Source organism: Aspergillus pseudotamarii, assembly GCF_009193445.1.
Source record: "Aspergillus pseudotamarii strain CBS 117625 unplaced genomic scaffold BDV38scaffold_16, whole genome shotgun sequence".
NCBI lineage: Eukaryota > Fungi > Ascomycota > Eurotiomycetes > Eurotiales > Aspergillaceae > Aspergillus > Aspergillus pseudotamarii.
Window position 1 is genome coordinate 525,693 of NW_022475030.1, and position 16,372 is coordinate 542,064.

The following is a 16,372-nucleotide window of genomic DNA, read 5'->3' on the forward strand; positions in this document are numbered from 1 at the left end:
CATCTTGGTTTCATAAGAGAATTAATCACTGCCCCCGATTGCCCGATGATCCGTGTGGTATAGAGACCGAAACATTCACACAGAGCTTTGCTGTGCCCCCCCAACAGCCCGCTGGTGAATAGAGCAGCGTTTCCATCATGTCGAAGTTCAGGGTTGATTCCATTCATATATCGGTTGTGATTGGAGATTCTGCAATCCATCTTCTCGTTGAGGACGCAAAGGGAAAACCAAAGGTCCTTGCGGCAGTTTTGATAGACGGAGGAGATGACATCGCTGGTGGCGGTGGTGCTGCTGCGGCGGATGGAGACAGCGACGGGGACGATGATGGACAACAACAAGGCGACCGGGATACTAGATTTGTCTATCTCCGCCGCAAAGCTAAGAAGCATTCCATTCTCTCCACTATCACTTGGATTGAAAAGAAATACGACTGCAGCGAGATGGCCAATAAACGACTCCAATTTGATTCGATTGTGATCACCCATTGGGACAGGGATCACTACCATGGCATTGGCAACATCCTCATGACTGAGGCTCGGGGAGGCAATGTGCCAACCAAGCTTTCCTGGTTGAAATGGGGCCCTAATAATACCCCAGAGACCTACCTCTATGCCCCCACGCATCCTGCGACCAAAACAGAGCTGCTGGGAACTTTTACATTTGATACAGAAGATACGGAAAAAAAGGTGATTCGCATTGCCTACAAGAAGGAAGGGGAAAAGAAGAAGACTCACGAGCCATTTGCCCAATTTCGCAGCACTGGGACACCGAAAAATAAAACGGCAGACGGTCTATGGGGCGTCTTGGGAGTGAACTTTTTCAACAACAAAAAGCTTACAGACGAGACCCCGGATGATACCGTCAAACCAACAGCTTTGGTTAAAAGTAATCCTCCCGATAACCCTGCTCACCCAGCCTTGTACTGTGTCGGGGTACGGTATTCCTGTCTTGTCAAAGGCACTTGGGACCTGACTGGCCGAAGGTCAAGCGATGATGCTACGGCAAAAGGCCATAACCCTCATATTGTTCCCGGGCAGCGTGCCGGCGAAATCAACGAGGTCTCGATCGCGGCAATGGTCATGTGGAAAGGAGTTGACAGCAAGAGCCCTCCTCGTGTATCTCATTATTTTGCGGGAGATCTCGGTCAGGACGAAGAAGATCCGATTTTAACCTGGTTGGAAAGCGATAATATCAACCGCATTACAAGCATGAAAGCAAGTCATCATGGAGCAACTAATGGTACTCCAATCGACATGTTTAAGAGGTTTCAGCCCGTGAACACCTACCTCCCATCTTCGACCAAGGTTAAACACGGCCATCCTTGTAAGCATCTGGGCCCCCCTAGATATTTCTTTTCCGATGCTAACCGTATATCCCTTCTAGCGTGGGAGTTTGTATTCGCCTGGAATTTGTACTGCGCGGCGAGGGCTGCCAGAGAAAAGGTAGCTCGCTTGGTATGCGCCGCTTATCCCCCGTACCTCTGGCAGGAGAATGGAAAATATAATGATAAGGATCTTGCCGACATGCGTCTATTGGGCCTCGGTGAGAAAGGTGCGGAATTCCGAGACACGCTAAGGGCACAGCTGAAAGAAATCAACGACGCCCGGTCCGGACGTTTTCCGGTGGATAATGAGTACGAGAAGTACGTTGATAAAGATGAAGACACGCAGCGAAGATACATAGCAGAGCGCCTGGCCGCGATTCTGAAATTACGTGCTTTCCCGACGGCAGATTATCATCCAGCGTTGAACTCGGGCTATGTCAAGAGGGGCAGTTGCAAAAATAAACAACAAGGACTGGATCTGGTACTGATACGATCGTATGCCGAAGAGACGAAGGACGGCGACTTTCTTTACAAAGACTCTGGCAGCGATGAGCTAGCTAAAATCCCAGCCATTACGAATAACACATTGAGAAGGTCATCCCGTTTGAAAGATCAGAACCAGCAAGCAACTCGTACTAAACGAAAGACCAACCAGTCCGTACCGCCGGGTGTTCCCAAAAAAAAGAAGTCGAAAAAAGGTTACAAAGCTGGAGATGGGGAAACTGATGCCTGGCTGCTTGGTGTGGTCGAGGTTTCTGAAGGCACCTTCTATGTGCCCCCCGAAACAAACCCAGACGAAATGGGCCCGGGAGACGATGACGAGGAGGACGAAGATGATTCTTCGATCGCCGCCCCTACCAGCATCCAGGGGGTGGTGAACCGAGTCTCAACTCAAGCTAGGAGGCATATCACCGGGGATCCAATCATCCCTGCGAACGGGTACTATCTCTTCACAAGCACCGTTGATCCAAGTGACATCGATGCGGATATCGAGCACCAGATCCTCCCGCCGGGTCCTCTGGATGAATTTGTCGACGCACTGCATTGTGGCGTCCTTTGTCTGGTAGAAAAGCCAGAGGTCAGCGCAGAAACTACTCTAGAGGAAGGGGTGGATGAATGGGGATGTTGGATTCAAGACGTTCTCGGCGCTCAGACCGTGTCTGTGGTTCGAGGGGCTGATGATGATGAAGGAGGGTTCACGATCAACAGCTGGAGAATGCAGATTCCTCTTCAACCGATTGAAAGTGAATTGGAAAATCCTGATCCTACCCTGCTGGACTTAACCACAGACCTTGCTGTCCTGGAGAAAACCTTTGGGCCCACGGAATTTGTCGATGAAAATGGTTTTTTGACCGAAAGCAACGTGCTGGTCTTCGGGCTGTCCGGAGTCGCCAGCGGGCCTACATCCGTGGCCATTAACAAAATCATCGAATTCATCGGCCTCCGAGATTGGTTCGGGGATCCAAGTGGCAGTGATGATATTAACCCATTCATAGCCGTCCTGGGTATGTTGGAGGTGAAAGTGCCCTCGACCGTGGATGAGGCTGAGGAAGGCCGAAACGCGGTTTGGTTTACCCCGGGGGATACCTACAGGACAACCATCCGTCTACAATTACCGTTACAGACGGGGGGACAGGCGGAGCTCAATGAGAAATTTTTGCAACCGTTCAAAATCTCCTTGGATGAGACTACCGTGATCGCGCGGCGATCAAGCACCTGGTCGACCAAACGGGACGACGTCGTGGTCGAAACCCAAGGCAGTCTGATTCTTCGAGCGAGGGCAAAGGTCAACGGTGATATTACGCTAGACGCGATATTGGAGTTCAATGCAACCCTGACGACTATCACTCTAACGAATTCTACCCTCGGCGCTGTCACAATGGACAGCATTCTCGGTTGGGTGGCGAATGCTCTAGGACTCGAATCCAGTTTTGATTTCATGAAGCTCCAAGATCGAGAGACATCTTCGTTTCGGCTGGGACAGTTTGAGTTTCGTCGAATTATTCTTGACCTGGTTAGAGACCCCGTCACGGGCAAAGAGACTATATCCAGCTTCAGCTTGCATGCGGAGGTCACAATGCGCCTCGGGCAGCACGCAGCTCCGATCCTATTTCACCTTACCTATACGTACGATGCCGTTGATGGGAGTACCGTGCGAGCTCGTCTGTGGGGGAGTAAGTTGGCCACTATACCCTAATACTAAAAGACGTTGAACGCTGACAGCTACAGGGCCTCCATCCAAACCTAGTGAAACTGAACAGCTTGTCCAACCAGAATACGAGGACTTTCACTATCTGGCGCCTATTACTATCGAAGAAGCAGATTGGGTGTCGACCCTGGATCTCATCGCCATTGGAGGATTTGAGACAGCTCCAGCCTTCCTACCCACCCAGGTTCTCCAGGCTGAATTCATTGCCAACCAGGAAGGTCTTTACATGACCGGCACTCTGGTTCCAAAGCCAGCAGAGGGAAGTGGCACGGTTCCAATCTTTACCATAGCAGATGCTACCCTTGAGATTTGGTATGACTGGGAGCAGAGCCAGCCCGTTGCCCGTGTGGCGGGCCCGGGATTCAGTGGTGGGTTCTACGTCAAGGCGTTGTTATCGCAACCCAAGGGCTCGAGATATGGTGCGCCCACCCAGATAACCGGAGCGGTCACATATGAGTCCAAGGACGAAGAGTGGCAGTTATACGGGTCAATGGATCATTTTTTTGCCTCGACGTTGGCTCAATTCTTCTCCGAGGATGTCCGAGGGGCAGTCATTCCTATGATTGAATCCATCGAGGTGAGGGGTCTCGAAGTGATCTATTCATTTTCCAATCAAGCGCCGTCAGAATTCGCAATCAGGGGAAATCTCGTTCTAGACCAGCATGTCTTCTCCTTGGCATATACGCATTCCGGGAACACTTGGGACTTTACTGCGGGCCTCAGAATCGACCAAGACCCATCGGTCGAATCGAATGCGGGGGGTATGCTGGCCTCTTTCCTTGGCGAAGACTTGAAACTGCCTGAATTCTTGGTAAATATCATGGTTCCAACAAGCACCAGAGACTTGATGGAGATCAAGATCGAGAGTAAAAAGCTGAACGGCAATATTCGAAACAGTGTGATCGTGATCGCCACATGGTTGATGGACGATCGCCTTTTGCAGTTTATACAATTCCGCCAGGTTCCAGAGCAGGGAGGCAAACCAGGCCCTGTCCGGCGAATTGTCATCGCCTCACTGTCAGCATTTCCTGCAGTAAACGTCCCTATGATCGGCGATATCACCCAGCCATTCGACCAGGCCCTTTTTCTTTGGGCCCGAGCAGAAGGCGGTGATGGAATTCCAAAGGGGGAATTAGAAGGCATCAATGATATTCTACGCAACTCCACTCCGGCGAAGCCTACAGTGCCATTCAAGGTCCTCGGCAATAGGGATAGGGATGACAATGACGCAGATGTTGTTCTGGCTAATGGACTACACTTCATGGTCGTCGCATTTACCACCCGCGGTTTCTCAGAGGTCATCATTGATTATACCTTCCAGACCGGCAAGGAATCAGGAACCAAGGCAGTGATTTCCCAAGGAGATACTGAGAAGGGGGGGAGAATGGAGCCTTTCTCTAAAAATGTCGGTCCACTCCAGATCAAGAGCCTTGGACTACGCTACTCAACGGGCTTATATAACGATGAATCGATCCTCTCGATTCGAATTGATGCCTCGATTATGGTGGGTCCAATAGAATTCTCCCTGGTAGGGTTCAGCATCGACTTGAATTTCACCAACGGGACGAGCTTGCATAGCCCACCGGGCCCCGAGTTCACTCTGGAAGGACTGCAGGCCGTCTATGACCGGCCGCCGATTGAGATTGCTGGAATGCTACATATTGGAAAAGAACCTGAGCGGGAATATTACCAAGGTGCCTTGATGATCAGCTACATGCCTTGGCAGTTCCAAGCCGCTGGGTATTGGGGCTACACGACGAAGAAGGGTATTGAACAATTCGAGACGGTGTTTGTCTACTGTGTCCTCCGTGGTCCGCTCATCACATTCCAATTTGTGAGCATTGAAGGGATCTGTGGGGGCTTTGGCTATAATTCGAAACTCACATACCCCACAGCGAAAGAAGTGATCGACTTTCCTTTGATCAAGGACGGGGCCACTCCAGGGCGACCCGATGGTGATACCCCCCTCCAAGCCTTAGAGAATATGCTTGATACGAAATGGTTTGCGCCGCAGGACAAGTCATTTTGGGTTGCTGCCGGTCTCACGGTGAAGGCGTTTCAGATCCTCCATGTACAGGCAGTCGTTGCCGTCCAATGGAACCCATATGTAGAGCTTGGTATATTTGCAGTGGCTACCGCCAGTATCCCAGGAGGAAAGAGTGGGCGACAATTCGCCTTTGTGCAGCTGGGAATTGTGGCCACGGTGAACCTTGAAAGTGGTATCCTGAAGGTTGAGGGTGAACTGACGCCCGCGTCTTACATCCTGGACCCCAGCTGCCACTTATCGGGAGGGTTTGCCTTGTATAGCTGGTTTGACAGCAAGGATACCAACCTGCGTGGTGACTGGGTGTTTACTATCGGTGGCTATCACCCTTCCTATCAGAAACCATCTCAATATCCCGCGGTCGACCGTTTAGGAATCAGTTGGCAGTTTGGAAAATCAGTCAGCATCACCGGCAACGCGTACTTTGCCATTACGCCAAAGACCTGCATGGGAGGTGGCAGATTAGAGCTAAAGCTCTCTCTGAACCCGCTCTATGCATGGTTTATCGCCTTTGTCGACTTCCTGATCAATTACAAGCCCTTCTTTTTCATGGCCGAAGGAGGCGTCTCGGTTGGGGTTCAGTTCACCCTGGACCTCTGGCTGGTTACGATCAAGATTCATGTCGAGCTCAGCGCTCGTTTATACATCCAAGGACCGCCCATCAGTGGCACCGTTCACGTGAACTTCTATGTCTTTGGTTTCGATATTGACTTTGGCACCAAGTCTTCGGAGACGTCGCGGCCCTTGGAACTGGATGAATTCATCGAGCTCGTCTGCCAGACTCATACCGAGGGTCCCACAGCCCTTCTCGCTTCCTCATCGCAGGGCCACATCGCCCAGGCTGTAGACGGGCCCAACAGTGAGGGCCATGTGTTCGCCGTCGAAGAGGGACTCATACCTCTGGAGCAAATCGAGTCCACACCTAGCACGGGTCAGTGGATCGTGGATATGGCCACGTTCGAGTTTTCTGTCAACTGCAAGTTTCCCATCGAGAACGCTACCGTGGTGACATTGAAGGTCTCCGGCGAGGAAAATGGGAGCAGGGACGTGTATCCAAGTGAAAAGGTGGACACGTTGAGCGCAAGACCGATGCACAAGACAGGCAGCATCAGCTCGATCTTGACCATTACCATCCAGCGCGATGGGGAGAATGAACTATTAGAAGAGAAAGAGCCAGATCCTATCTGGGATGATAATGAAGCTATCTACGGTGACGTTCCTGCCGCCCTTTTTGGCAAGTGTGAGTGTACGATCCATTCATCCGTCCAGGAACTGCTAGACTAATTTGCTTTTAGATGATGCCTCCACAGACCCGGGTCGGGTCAAGAACCCCCAGTCTCTATTGAAAGGAACATCCGAGAAGACACTCCGCGTCATGACAGGTGTTCGACTCCGCCGACCGGGTGACAAATTCTCCAAAGATCCAGATGTCACCTATAAGGTCGAGTTGTTTCAGATTTCCAATATCACACCCATGTATAAACTTCCCGAAAGTGAAGCACGCTCAGAGGCCCTCGAAGGAGTTCCGTGGCCAGATACGCCTGGTTCCAATAACTGGGAGACGGTAAGAAATCAATGGAAGAGCCCGGGTGGCGGAGAGCGCGCGGGCCAACAGGCTGCTGATCTATGGCAAGAGCTGGGTTTGACCCGCTTGGGCTGGGATACAGAGCGTATCAAGGGCTCTGATTCCACCTTTACCGGGTGCCAACCACAGAGACTCATCGACAATCTTGAGAAACATTATCTGTGGGCACCGCTGCTGACTCGTGGATAGACAGTGTATATCTGTGAGATATATCTTGGTTTATATTCAAAATAAGTAGATGCAATAGCGATCTCTTTTTGTTGACGGTACCTGGACATAGGTAGGCGGATGTGGCACAGCAGAGTAACATCATCCATGTAGTGCATCGACAAACAATGTTGTCGCTTCGCGTGGGCCAAAAGGAGATTTTATAGCTTTAACCGTGACATGGCGCATTCTTGGGAGTGTGTCTAAAAGTAGTATCTAGTGTGCACTATTTCTATTTGAAATACACAAAATATATTTCGAATATCTTCACAATCAGCTCAGCCCTGATTCAACCATATATTATGCCACATCAATAATAATTAATGTGTACTCTATAATCTGATCACCGGGGTTGCTTTAGGTCAGATCCTTACCTACGAAAGCCGCTTCTACTGCATTGTTTATAAATGTGCGTCTTGATTCGACCTCTTCCATTGAACTTCTAACTTTTCACAACTCAATATGCCTGAGTTTACTGTTTTCAAAGGGTCCCCGAACGGAGAAATCGTGGAATGTCGGACCCGACGCCCTGATCCCAGAGGAGATGAAGTACTCGTTCGGGTTACGCATTCTGGTCTTTGTGGAACCGATGAACACTACCGGCACGCCGATATTGTCCTTGGACACGAAGGAGCAGGATTGGTGAAATCAGTTGGGTCCAATGTCATCTCATTAAAGGTGTAAGCGCTCATTCTGTTCATTATCTGGGAATTTTATTTGCTAAGACACGTCGTTAAAACGCAGCCGTGATCGTGTGGGTTGGGGGTATGAGCATGGGAGCTGTCGTCAATGCAAGCATTGTCTACGTGGAGAGGAACTGTACTATGCTCAACGACGAATTTATGGGGAGTGTACGCCGGACCAAGGATCCTTTGCTCACGCGGGTATCTGGCCAGAGGACTTTCTCTACAAGATACCAGATGGAATCTCCAATGCAGAAGCCGCTCCTTTGATGTGCGCTGGAAGTGCTGTGTTTTCTCCACTTCAAAAATTCAAGGTTGCACCTACTGAACGCGTCGGTATCCTCGGGGTCGGTGGTTTAGGCCACCTTGCGATCCAGTTCGCTGCGAAAATGGGCTGTCAAGTCGTGGTGCTATCGGGAACAGAGACCAAAAAAGGGGAAGCGATGGCGCTTGGAGCCAGTGAGTTCTATGTTTTCAAGGACTATAGCCCAACGATGAAACCTCTGGATCATCTTCTGGTGACCTCAGCTCAACAGCCAAAATGGGAGTTAATCTGCCAGATTATGGCCCATGGGGGCACTATTTATGCCCTCACTGTGGACATGGAGGAAATGAGATTTCCATATCCGCAGCTGGTCATGAAAGCATTACGCATTCAGGGCAGTCTACCGGCAGCTAGAGAAAGTCAGCGCGAAATGTTGGAATTTACTGCCCGCCACAAAATCAAGCCTATTACGATGGTCTTTCCACTGAACCGGGAGGGGATAGAAGAAGCGATGGAAGTCCTTCGGCAAGGCAAAATGAGATACAGGGGTGTGCTTGCCCATCGAATGTGAGAAGCAAATGTCGAATCTCTGACTCCTCCAGGTGCAGTTCGACATAATACTCTTAGGTATTTTGAATCAACACTCCTTCTATCGTTATGATATAGTCAATGCAAATATCTACCACGAGAATTAGCTTATTTTGAGGAGGTTTCTGGATTTGCCGCAAGCTATGGCAAATACTTCTATGATTAGTCGTCTGAGGTTCATTCAACACCGCTAAGGCTTTTAAGGGGAAATAAATTCTTCAGATTGTCGTGTAGCCCAGCGGAGATAGTTATGGCCACGGCCAATTGTCCAACACACTACTCTGTAACATGTCTTACCGATTTGTGCAGAGGCGATATCCCAGTAGTGTATTCATGGCGCAGCATATGTGTCTTAAAATGTAGTTATCATGAGTATGAAACCTCGCTTGCCTAAGCACGGGACGCTAAAGCCTAAAAGGGTGTAACTCGAACGGAATATTTGATGGGACATATGAAGATATATTTTGTTTGGAGGGTATAACGCTTAAAACAGCTGTGTATGCAGGGAGAAGGGAGAAGATATATTTCTCGTATATAACAGCTAAGTTAAAATTCACTCTTATCATGCATGCCCTAGTCCCTGTGGGAAATCGAACACCATATCCGGATCTGTGACGGCCTTTAGCAACTTCAAACGTTCTAGATTCTCACCATAGTATGCCTGTCCAAAATCAGCGAGATAGGGGTCAATGTAGTTCTGGTACGCATGCCACTGGCCACTCGGCTTAATTTGTTTGATAGTGTCTGCAATATTGGTAATTTTCTTCAGCCCTTCTTCATGGGCGTCTGTATTGTTGAAGCCAGGAAACATATTTGAGAAGATTTGGACAAGAAACAAACTATCTCGATGGATAAAGGATGTATCGTCGGCTATCGGTCGAAGGTTCGTTCTTGAGCCTGGTCCATTCAAATCAAAGGATACATGGGTTTGTGTATCTTTGACGAGTTTTGCGTCCTGAATAGCGTCTATGATGAGCTCCGCATGAGAAAGTGTATAACTGGGGGAGCCGTCATCCACCAGGGACTGAGCGTAATATGGCTGAGGTGTACTGGGCTCATCCAACGAGCCCATCAAATCTGTGAGAGCGGCGACCCAGTCGTCGAATTCTTTGATGTAGGATGTACTGTTGACTGGCTTTACTCCGCGTTCTGCCAGTTTGCTCAATAATCTATCCAGCACTGGTAGAAATGCGGCGCGTTCTCCTAGATACTGCCCAGTAAACGAGCAAATATTCCCGGCATCAGCGTCGGATATAACGACCTCTCCTCCCAGCTCGACCGGAAGACCATCAGGATTATTGGCAGGCATAGAGCCTAGCTCCTGGACTGTCGATAACACTTGCGCACAGTCAGGCTTGGACGAGAAACTGATTCCATAGTTCACAACTGCAGTGGGAGCTGCTTCCAAAGCATACGTAAATGATGTCACGATGCCGAAATTGTTAGCCCCAGCTCCTCTTAACGCCCACCACAGCTCCGCATCCATCCCTACCGAACTAGAGTTTAGGAGCTTGATATTCCCCTCAACATCAACGAATTCTAGCGACACGACTACCAGCAAAGTTAGCATGCTGCTATTTACTCGTATAAACCTCTTTGACATATCCTGACACACTTACTACGGTCAACAAGCCAACCCCATTTCCGCGATGTGAACCCATAACCACCACCTAAGGAATGCCCTGCAATTCCAACTCCGGGACAGGTCCCGTGTGGCAGGGCATATCCTTTCCGACCCATTGCAACCGCCAACGGACCCAAAGTTTGACCAAATTGAACAGTAACTTCCTTCTTCTCGTCGTCGAAACTGGTCTCCCGCATCTGACTGGAATCGATGACAACCTCACCCGCGAAACCGTACGCAGCATAGCTATGACCTCCTCCTCGAGTACTGAGCTTGACATTCCCTTTCTCCACCGCCACACAGCGTACGCTAGCTGCCACCTCCTCTGGTAGCGTGGGTATCACGATAACTTCTGGATGCGGCTGATAGTTTGCATTCTGCGGACGGGATAATGTATCATAGTCCAAGTTTCCAGGATACACCACGGTCGCTCCAGTATTGTTTAAGCATTGTTGCAGCGAGACCGGAAGAGCCAGAGTATCCGTTAAAGCAGTCGCACGGGCAGATGAGAAGCCGAGTGCGTATGTCAGTATTAACGCTAGTTGCTTTCTTGACATCCCCCTTAAGATTTAGTGGCCCACGCACAACGATGTGCTGTGGACTGCAGCAGAGAGGCTTCTGGTATCTTCGATATGTTTAAGTTTGAGCCGCTGGCCACGTTGTATTCCCTAGTGACAGCTATTCGCAGTACTATTGGCACTGGTATTTTACACCCAAAGGGATGATTAAATGCAAGAAAACTCTTAGCATTTCAACTGCGCGGTTTCGCCCGTGATAATTAGGATTGCCATTAATTTAGGGGGTGTATGCAAGGGGGCGCATACCAAGCAGCCCCTGAAAAATGCAATGTGATCGATCATCATGACCCGTGTCTACCTACAGAGAATGGAAATACTGATGTTGATCAACCAGATTTAAACTTTTTCTTTAACAGTCCAAAATGTACGTTCACTGATCCAAGATTATATGGCGTACCAACAAGTCTCTGATCGACCAACCTTACCTTCCTGAATGCTTTTGGCTATTTACAAGCTCTGGCAAACCCTTCTTATTAGGAACTGGAGATATATATTAGGGAGCTGTACTGCTTGCTCCAGGTTTGGAACTTCCTTTGCTGTAAAATGACACGAGAAGTGACATATCATTGGTGTGCCATTGCCCATTGGCCTAGAGCTTCAAGGTTGAACAGACATCGCACTGTGCATGATTACCTTAGTCCAATACAACCTTCAATGTGTGGGCATGGGCTCGGAAAAATCCTCCAGGACATATTAGACGTGCAGGGCTAGTAAGCCAAAAACAAAAGGTCAAATCCGCTTATCATTACTCCATACACACTAGAATTGGCCCGTGATATCTATTCTTTACCTCGGGATCCTATCAAAGAAGTGGACAACTGAAACCATTTGAAAATATATCTAGGTAGAAAGAGAAGAGGGAAGATTCATTCCAATACTATGCTCATTATTATTCAGTTACTGATAGACACTTTCTTCTCTTCCTGCTTCTGTATACTTACCTAGTTCAAAGGCTATCTCCCTTCTATGGCAGAGCCTCCGTCCCATCGTTCATGGGGTAGAAGGATAAATGCCTAGCGTTTAGAAGTCCCATCTCTTTGAGAATAACCTTAGAAGTATTCAACGTCATACAAAAGGTTACAATGTCTGAGTGCAATAGAAAGAGGATTCCTTGGTTTAGGGAGCTAAAAAAGCATTGCCACTCTGCCGTACTCCTCCCAGAACCCAAGAGGGGCGCGCGATCGTGCTTAGATGAATACTATATGAACCAATGATCAATGTAGTTCTGGAAAATACACGAGACCATATGAATAAGCCATTAATATCGCCCTAAGACTGGCAGACTATTGACTACCTATGTCTGGGATACAGAGAAGGTGGTGGACAGTCAGATCACAGAAATGTAACGGAGGACCTATTGATCAATGCAGAGCCATCACGAGTCATCCACATAGAGCATGGTGACATAACTCCTCATCCAGAGTTCTGCTCCCGAAGATACGGCAAGCCCCCGTCATTTCTTCCCACTGGAAGGGGTATAAGTCGATCCGCCCTTGCCATCATTGTAATAGGTGCTGCCGTTGGAGTTGGAGTAATAGTAGGATCCGTTGCTACTCTATGTTAGCAGGGTACCCAAACTTTTGAGAAGTGGATTGACCTGTTGGAGTAGTGGTATGCATCGCCGCGACCAGAACCGTTCGAATCCGACCCAGTGCCATAGTCACGCGAGCAATAGTGATTGCCCTGGATTACAAAGCGTATCAGTAAGCTTCTGTGGTTGGACATTATCACGAAGAAAAAGATGATGAAGGGGTACGTACCTGGCTGTTCGTGCCAGAGCCAGTGTAAGAGTAACCTTTGCCAGAGCTCGACATGATTATAACTTAGGAGAACTGAGTGACAAGAGATTAGAAAGGTTGTGAAGAAGGTAGATATGGTGGAGTAACAAGAAAGGAGGACATAGTCTGGGGAATGGCGGGGTTTAAATACTGTCAAAAACGTCAGTCACGCCACGTCCCCGATGGAGCCTAGTATGTGAGCTCCTTGTTTTGCAGGTTGTACAAACATCATTCTAGCCCTTCACAGCTTGCTGGAAGCTTCAACTTCACGTCATGGCTACCCCACCCTGTCGTTGTTCTCCAAGCCCTCACCTCCATGAATTCCCAAGATGGAAACTAAACTGGAACAGCAGTCTGTTCAGATATGGAAATCACATCCTTCAGAGGTCTCTGACCCAAAAGGACAGGAGACCAATTGTGCATGACACCTTTTCTTTCTACGGGAAGTAGATGGTGAAGAGCAATTTCGTGCTCCAGAATTCCCTCCGGGGGACAAGATTGGCGGAGTCCCTGAAGGATTTCATGGAGTGCCAGGAGATGCATATTGGTGCATACGTTGATCAAATTGTTCTGGAACTGCTGTCTTTCGAACGCGATGAGGCGGAAGCCAATCTATGTCACACGTTTAGGAAGATTAGGTGCCCAGCTTGATACTGTGAATTCGACTGTTTTCCTTCACATGGCAGTGAGTCCTAAATACTTCCCTGTAATCAAGGCCAACCCAACCAAACAATTTATTGATTCCTGCCGCAAATTGCTTGGCCGTTTCGCCTACACCTGATGGGTTATGTCTGCCTCTTCCCATTGGATAAATCCACCGAGCTCTGAGAATGCGCAATCTTAGACGGTGTCCTAGGTTTGAAAAATCACATGAGTCGTAACTTTATAGCCCCAAGACATGGTGAAGGATGGTGCCGGAATCTCCGTTTCAGAAGTTACTCGCCCACATGGGAAGGTGGACCACATCATACTGATCAAGAAGAGTGGCTGGTGGATCGACAAAAGAATCCATTTTATCAAACCTAAGGGTAGGCGGACACTGCTCCTTGAGAGGAAATTGCTCATGGGAGATATCGAATCCGTCCAGTTGAGTGGTCGGTGGGAGGTACTTTGCTGCTGCAAAGAGCCAGACTCTATATTATCGTCAAAAGTGAATATTCCTAAGATAGAACCATATATACCCTGTTCCAGTTCCGAGCTCTGCAATTCTCAAGTTATCATTGATGGGAATACAAGGGTAGACTATATAGCCTGTGTGAAGCCTCCGGAGTAAATGCTGGGCGTCCAAACTAGTAGTTTAGGTTAGCCTTCCTTTCTCCCACAGCACTATTCGAATCATCAAATTGAAAAAAAAATAAGAAAAAAGAAAAAGAAAAAAGAAAAAGAAAAAAGAAAAAGAAAAAAGAAAAAGAAAAAAGGGACCTGAACACACCGGACTGAGTGGAATATATCCCGACCTAATGGGTAGCTGTCTGCTCCAGCCATGCTGTATATGCATAAGTGGTGGGCTTCAGAGGTACCAGGCGAGGTTGAGATAGTAGTTGGAAGAACTGGATACTGCGTCACTTATCCCTTGCATCTGCATCTGTCATCATATAGAACCTTATCAGCACCTTTTAGTACCATAAATATCGTTATATATACTTAGGTATGCCAGATAGCACTCGGTAATAATATTCGACTTTCTGTGTTGGCTTATGAAGGGAAATCTGGTAAAAAGAATAACGCCATACGAGTCAATCTTCATGCTTATATTACCTGACACATTCCACTAAAAATTGGAAGAAGCTGCGGTACAGTATCGACATTTAAAATGTCAAAAAGCAGGGATGAAACGGGTTTGGTTAATATGATCATATGCCTTTCCCTCCGATAGGGGAGACCCCTAGTCATCCTTGGAAATTCATTGCCCTACCGCTGCATTGCTATTACGTACCAGGTGAATAGCTAAAATGATCAGCTAAGGGTTCTTGCATCCGACTTATGAATGAAGTCTATATATCGAAGTATCCAGAAATAAAACAAATTCAATATACAAGAATAAGACTCCGTAAATACAAGAGCAACATCAAATATCAAGAACAGCGACCCCAACCCTGGAATACACAACTTGCGCCATTCTTCACCGGAATACCCGAAAGAAGACGTCTAAGGCTGAATCCAAACTCCAAAATGGGAATGTAGCCCATCCCATCCTCGCGTCCTCGGGAATTCTTTCCAAGTCTGCCGTTAGCTTTCGATAGCAGGCGTCGTGAGTGATATAAGAATTGCAACCTTCTTTGTAAGTTTGACATAAGGCCAAATTCTGTCGTAATCCTATAGTTTATATATGTTACAGGTGGAATTCTCGCAATGGAATCACCCATATCTTCTTGCCACAGGCCATGCTTGTTACGATCATCCTACAGATACTACAAAATGTAAAGGGTATATAAACCCTTCCCTCTCTCACACACCGTTAAAAGTTCCTCAGGCAATTTCCCTAATAATACCGGATGAATTATACCCTAAGCCTGAGTATTCTGCCTTCTGCGTAAGATGACCGCCCTTTCTACCTCCATTACTTTGCGGCCCGGTCCCCCAGATACCCTACAAAGAGTTGCAACTGTGTTGTCGAAACTCAAATCCGATGACTATTACGCATACGAGCGCACTGGTATTTGGTAAATAGGCAATGGACACCGCTCTCCAGTGACAATTGACTCTGAAGGGCGGGATGCAACCCTTTCTGTCAACGGAAAGGATGAAGTGCGATGCATCGCTGGTGGAGTTAGCGATGCTGTGCGAGAATACAGCCCAGCAAATGAGGACTGCGGAACCAAAATCTATGGCTACGTCGGGTTTAGCTATGCCCTACATCTACGGGGCATCCCTCACACTGCTGGGGAATGGTCAATGCTGAGTCTTATGGTCCCACGTACTGAGGTTGTAATTTATCCAGATAGAATTACGCTCAGACCGCCGTGAGATGAACTCGGTCTGTTGGTCAATGATGACACTTGCATTGACCCATCACCAGGCCTGGCCATGGACACAAATGCCAATACCAGAGCAGCTGAATATGTGGAACAAGTCGAGGCTGCGTTGGCAGATATAAGAGGAGAGAAGTATGCGAAAGCTATCCTGTGTGCGTGCTATAAGTTTGTACAAGTATCTATCTAGGATAGAGTGGCATAACCTAACCGTTGTAACCTAGCCATAACCTAACCTAACCGGGGCCGGTTAGGTTAAGGTATAAAAATGTTTAACCGACCTAGGTTAAGGTTAAAACTAGGTTAACCGCGGTTAACCTAGTTCTGCCTGATAAGGCCACAAGGCACCAAACTAAGCCTGTTCTAGTAGGCGGTAGGTTAGGGCTATTTTCTGCCAGCAGTGTTTTAAGCAACCCTAGTTCACCGCCTGCCTAAATAGGTCTAGTTGGCCGCCTCAGGCAGAACTAGGTTAACCGCCGGTTAACCACGGACGGTACAATATATATATATAACCT

At 48.1% G+C, this 16,372-nt stretch overlaps 6 protein-coding genes across 6 annotated transcripts; 3 read left to right on the plus strand and 3 right to left on the minus strand.

The window, feature by feature from the left end:
* Positions 1 to 82: 82 nt before the first annotated feature.
* Positions 83 to 7,351, plus strand: BDV38DRAFT_291480 (uncharacterized protein; the record flags this gene model as incomplete). Its single annotated transcript, XM_032061753.1, has 7 exons — positions 83 to 1,323; positions 1,384 to 3,498; positions 3,554 to 6,299; positions 6,346 to 6,420; positions 6,466 to 6,508; positions 6,541 to 6,817; positions 6,873 to 7,351. Exons 1-7 carry the CDS (start codon positions 138 to 140, stop codon positions 7,349 to 7,351), a joined length of 6,921 nt encoding a protein of 2,306 aa, XP_031915538.1. The 5' UTR covers positions 83 to 137.
* A 403-nt stretch (positions 7,352 to 7,754) lies between these two features.
* On the plus strand, positions 7,755 to 8,888 carry BDV38DRAFT_291482 (NAD(P)-dependent alcohol dehydrogenase; the record flags this gene model as incomplete). The annotated part of the gene is made up of 2 exons (XM_032061754.1): positions 7,755 to 8,049; positions 8,114 to 8,888. The coding sequence occupies exons 1-2, from the start codon at positions 7,832 to 7,834 to the stop codon at positions 8,886 to 8,888; spliced, it is 993 nt and encodes a 330-aa protein (XP_031915539.1). The 5' UTR covers positions 7,755 to 7,831.
* Positions 8,889 to 9,467: 579 nt separating this feature from the next.
* Positions 9,468 to 11,252, minus strand: BDV38DRAFT_291485 (FAD-binding oxidoreductase; the record flags this gene model as incomplete). Its single annotated transcript, XM_032061755.1, has 2 exons — positions 10,525 to 11,252; positions 9,468 to 10,456 (listed from the first exon to the last, which is right to left on the minus strand). Exons 1-2 carry the CDS (start codon positions 11,084 to 11,086, stop codon positions 9,468 to 9,470), a joined length of 1,551 nt encoding a protein of 516 aa, XP_031915540.1. The 5' UTR covers positions 11,087 to 11,252.
* A 1,308-nt stretch (positions 11,253 to 12,560) lies between these two features.
* BDV38DRAFT_269961 (uncharacterized protein) lies at positions 12,561 to 12,921 on the minus strand (the record flags this gene model as incomplete). The annotated part of the gene is made up of 3 exons (XM_032057059.1): positions 12,561 to 12,657; positions 12,705 to 12,790; positions 12,868 to 12,921. The coding sequence occupies 3 exons, from the start codon at positions 12,919 to 12,921 to the stop codon at positions 12,561 to 12,563; spliced, it is 237 nt and encodes a 78-aa protein (XP_031915541.1).
* A 241-nt stretch (positions 12,922 to 13,162) lies between these two features.
* On the minus strand, positions 13,163 to 14,370 carry BDV38DRAFT_269962 (uncharacterized protein; the record flags this gene model as incomplete). Its single annotated transcript, XM_032057060.1, has 6 exons — positions 13,163 to 13,221; positions 13,281 to 13,497; positions 13,586 to 13,662; positions 13,825 to 14,018; positions 14,067 to 14,174; positions 14,318 to 14,370. The coding sequence occupies 6 exons, from the start codon at positions 14,368 to 14,370 to the stop codon at positions 13,163 to 13,165; spliced, it is 708 nt and encodes a 235-aa protein (XP_031915542.1).
* Positions 14,371 to 15,423: 1,053 nt separating this feature from the next.
* Positions 15,424 to 16,047, plus strand: BDV38DRAFT_281244 (uncharacterized protein; the record flags this gene model as incomplete). Its single annotated transcript, XM_032059494.1, has 3 exons — positions 15,424 to 15,541; positions 15,596 to 15,802; positions 15,905 to 16,047. 3 exons carry the CDS (start codon positions 15,424 to 15,426, stop codon positions 16,045 to 16,047), a joined length of 468 nt encoding a protein of 155 aa, XP_031915543.1.
* Between the last annotated feature and the right edge of the window lie 325 nt (positions 16,048 to 16,372).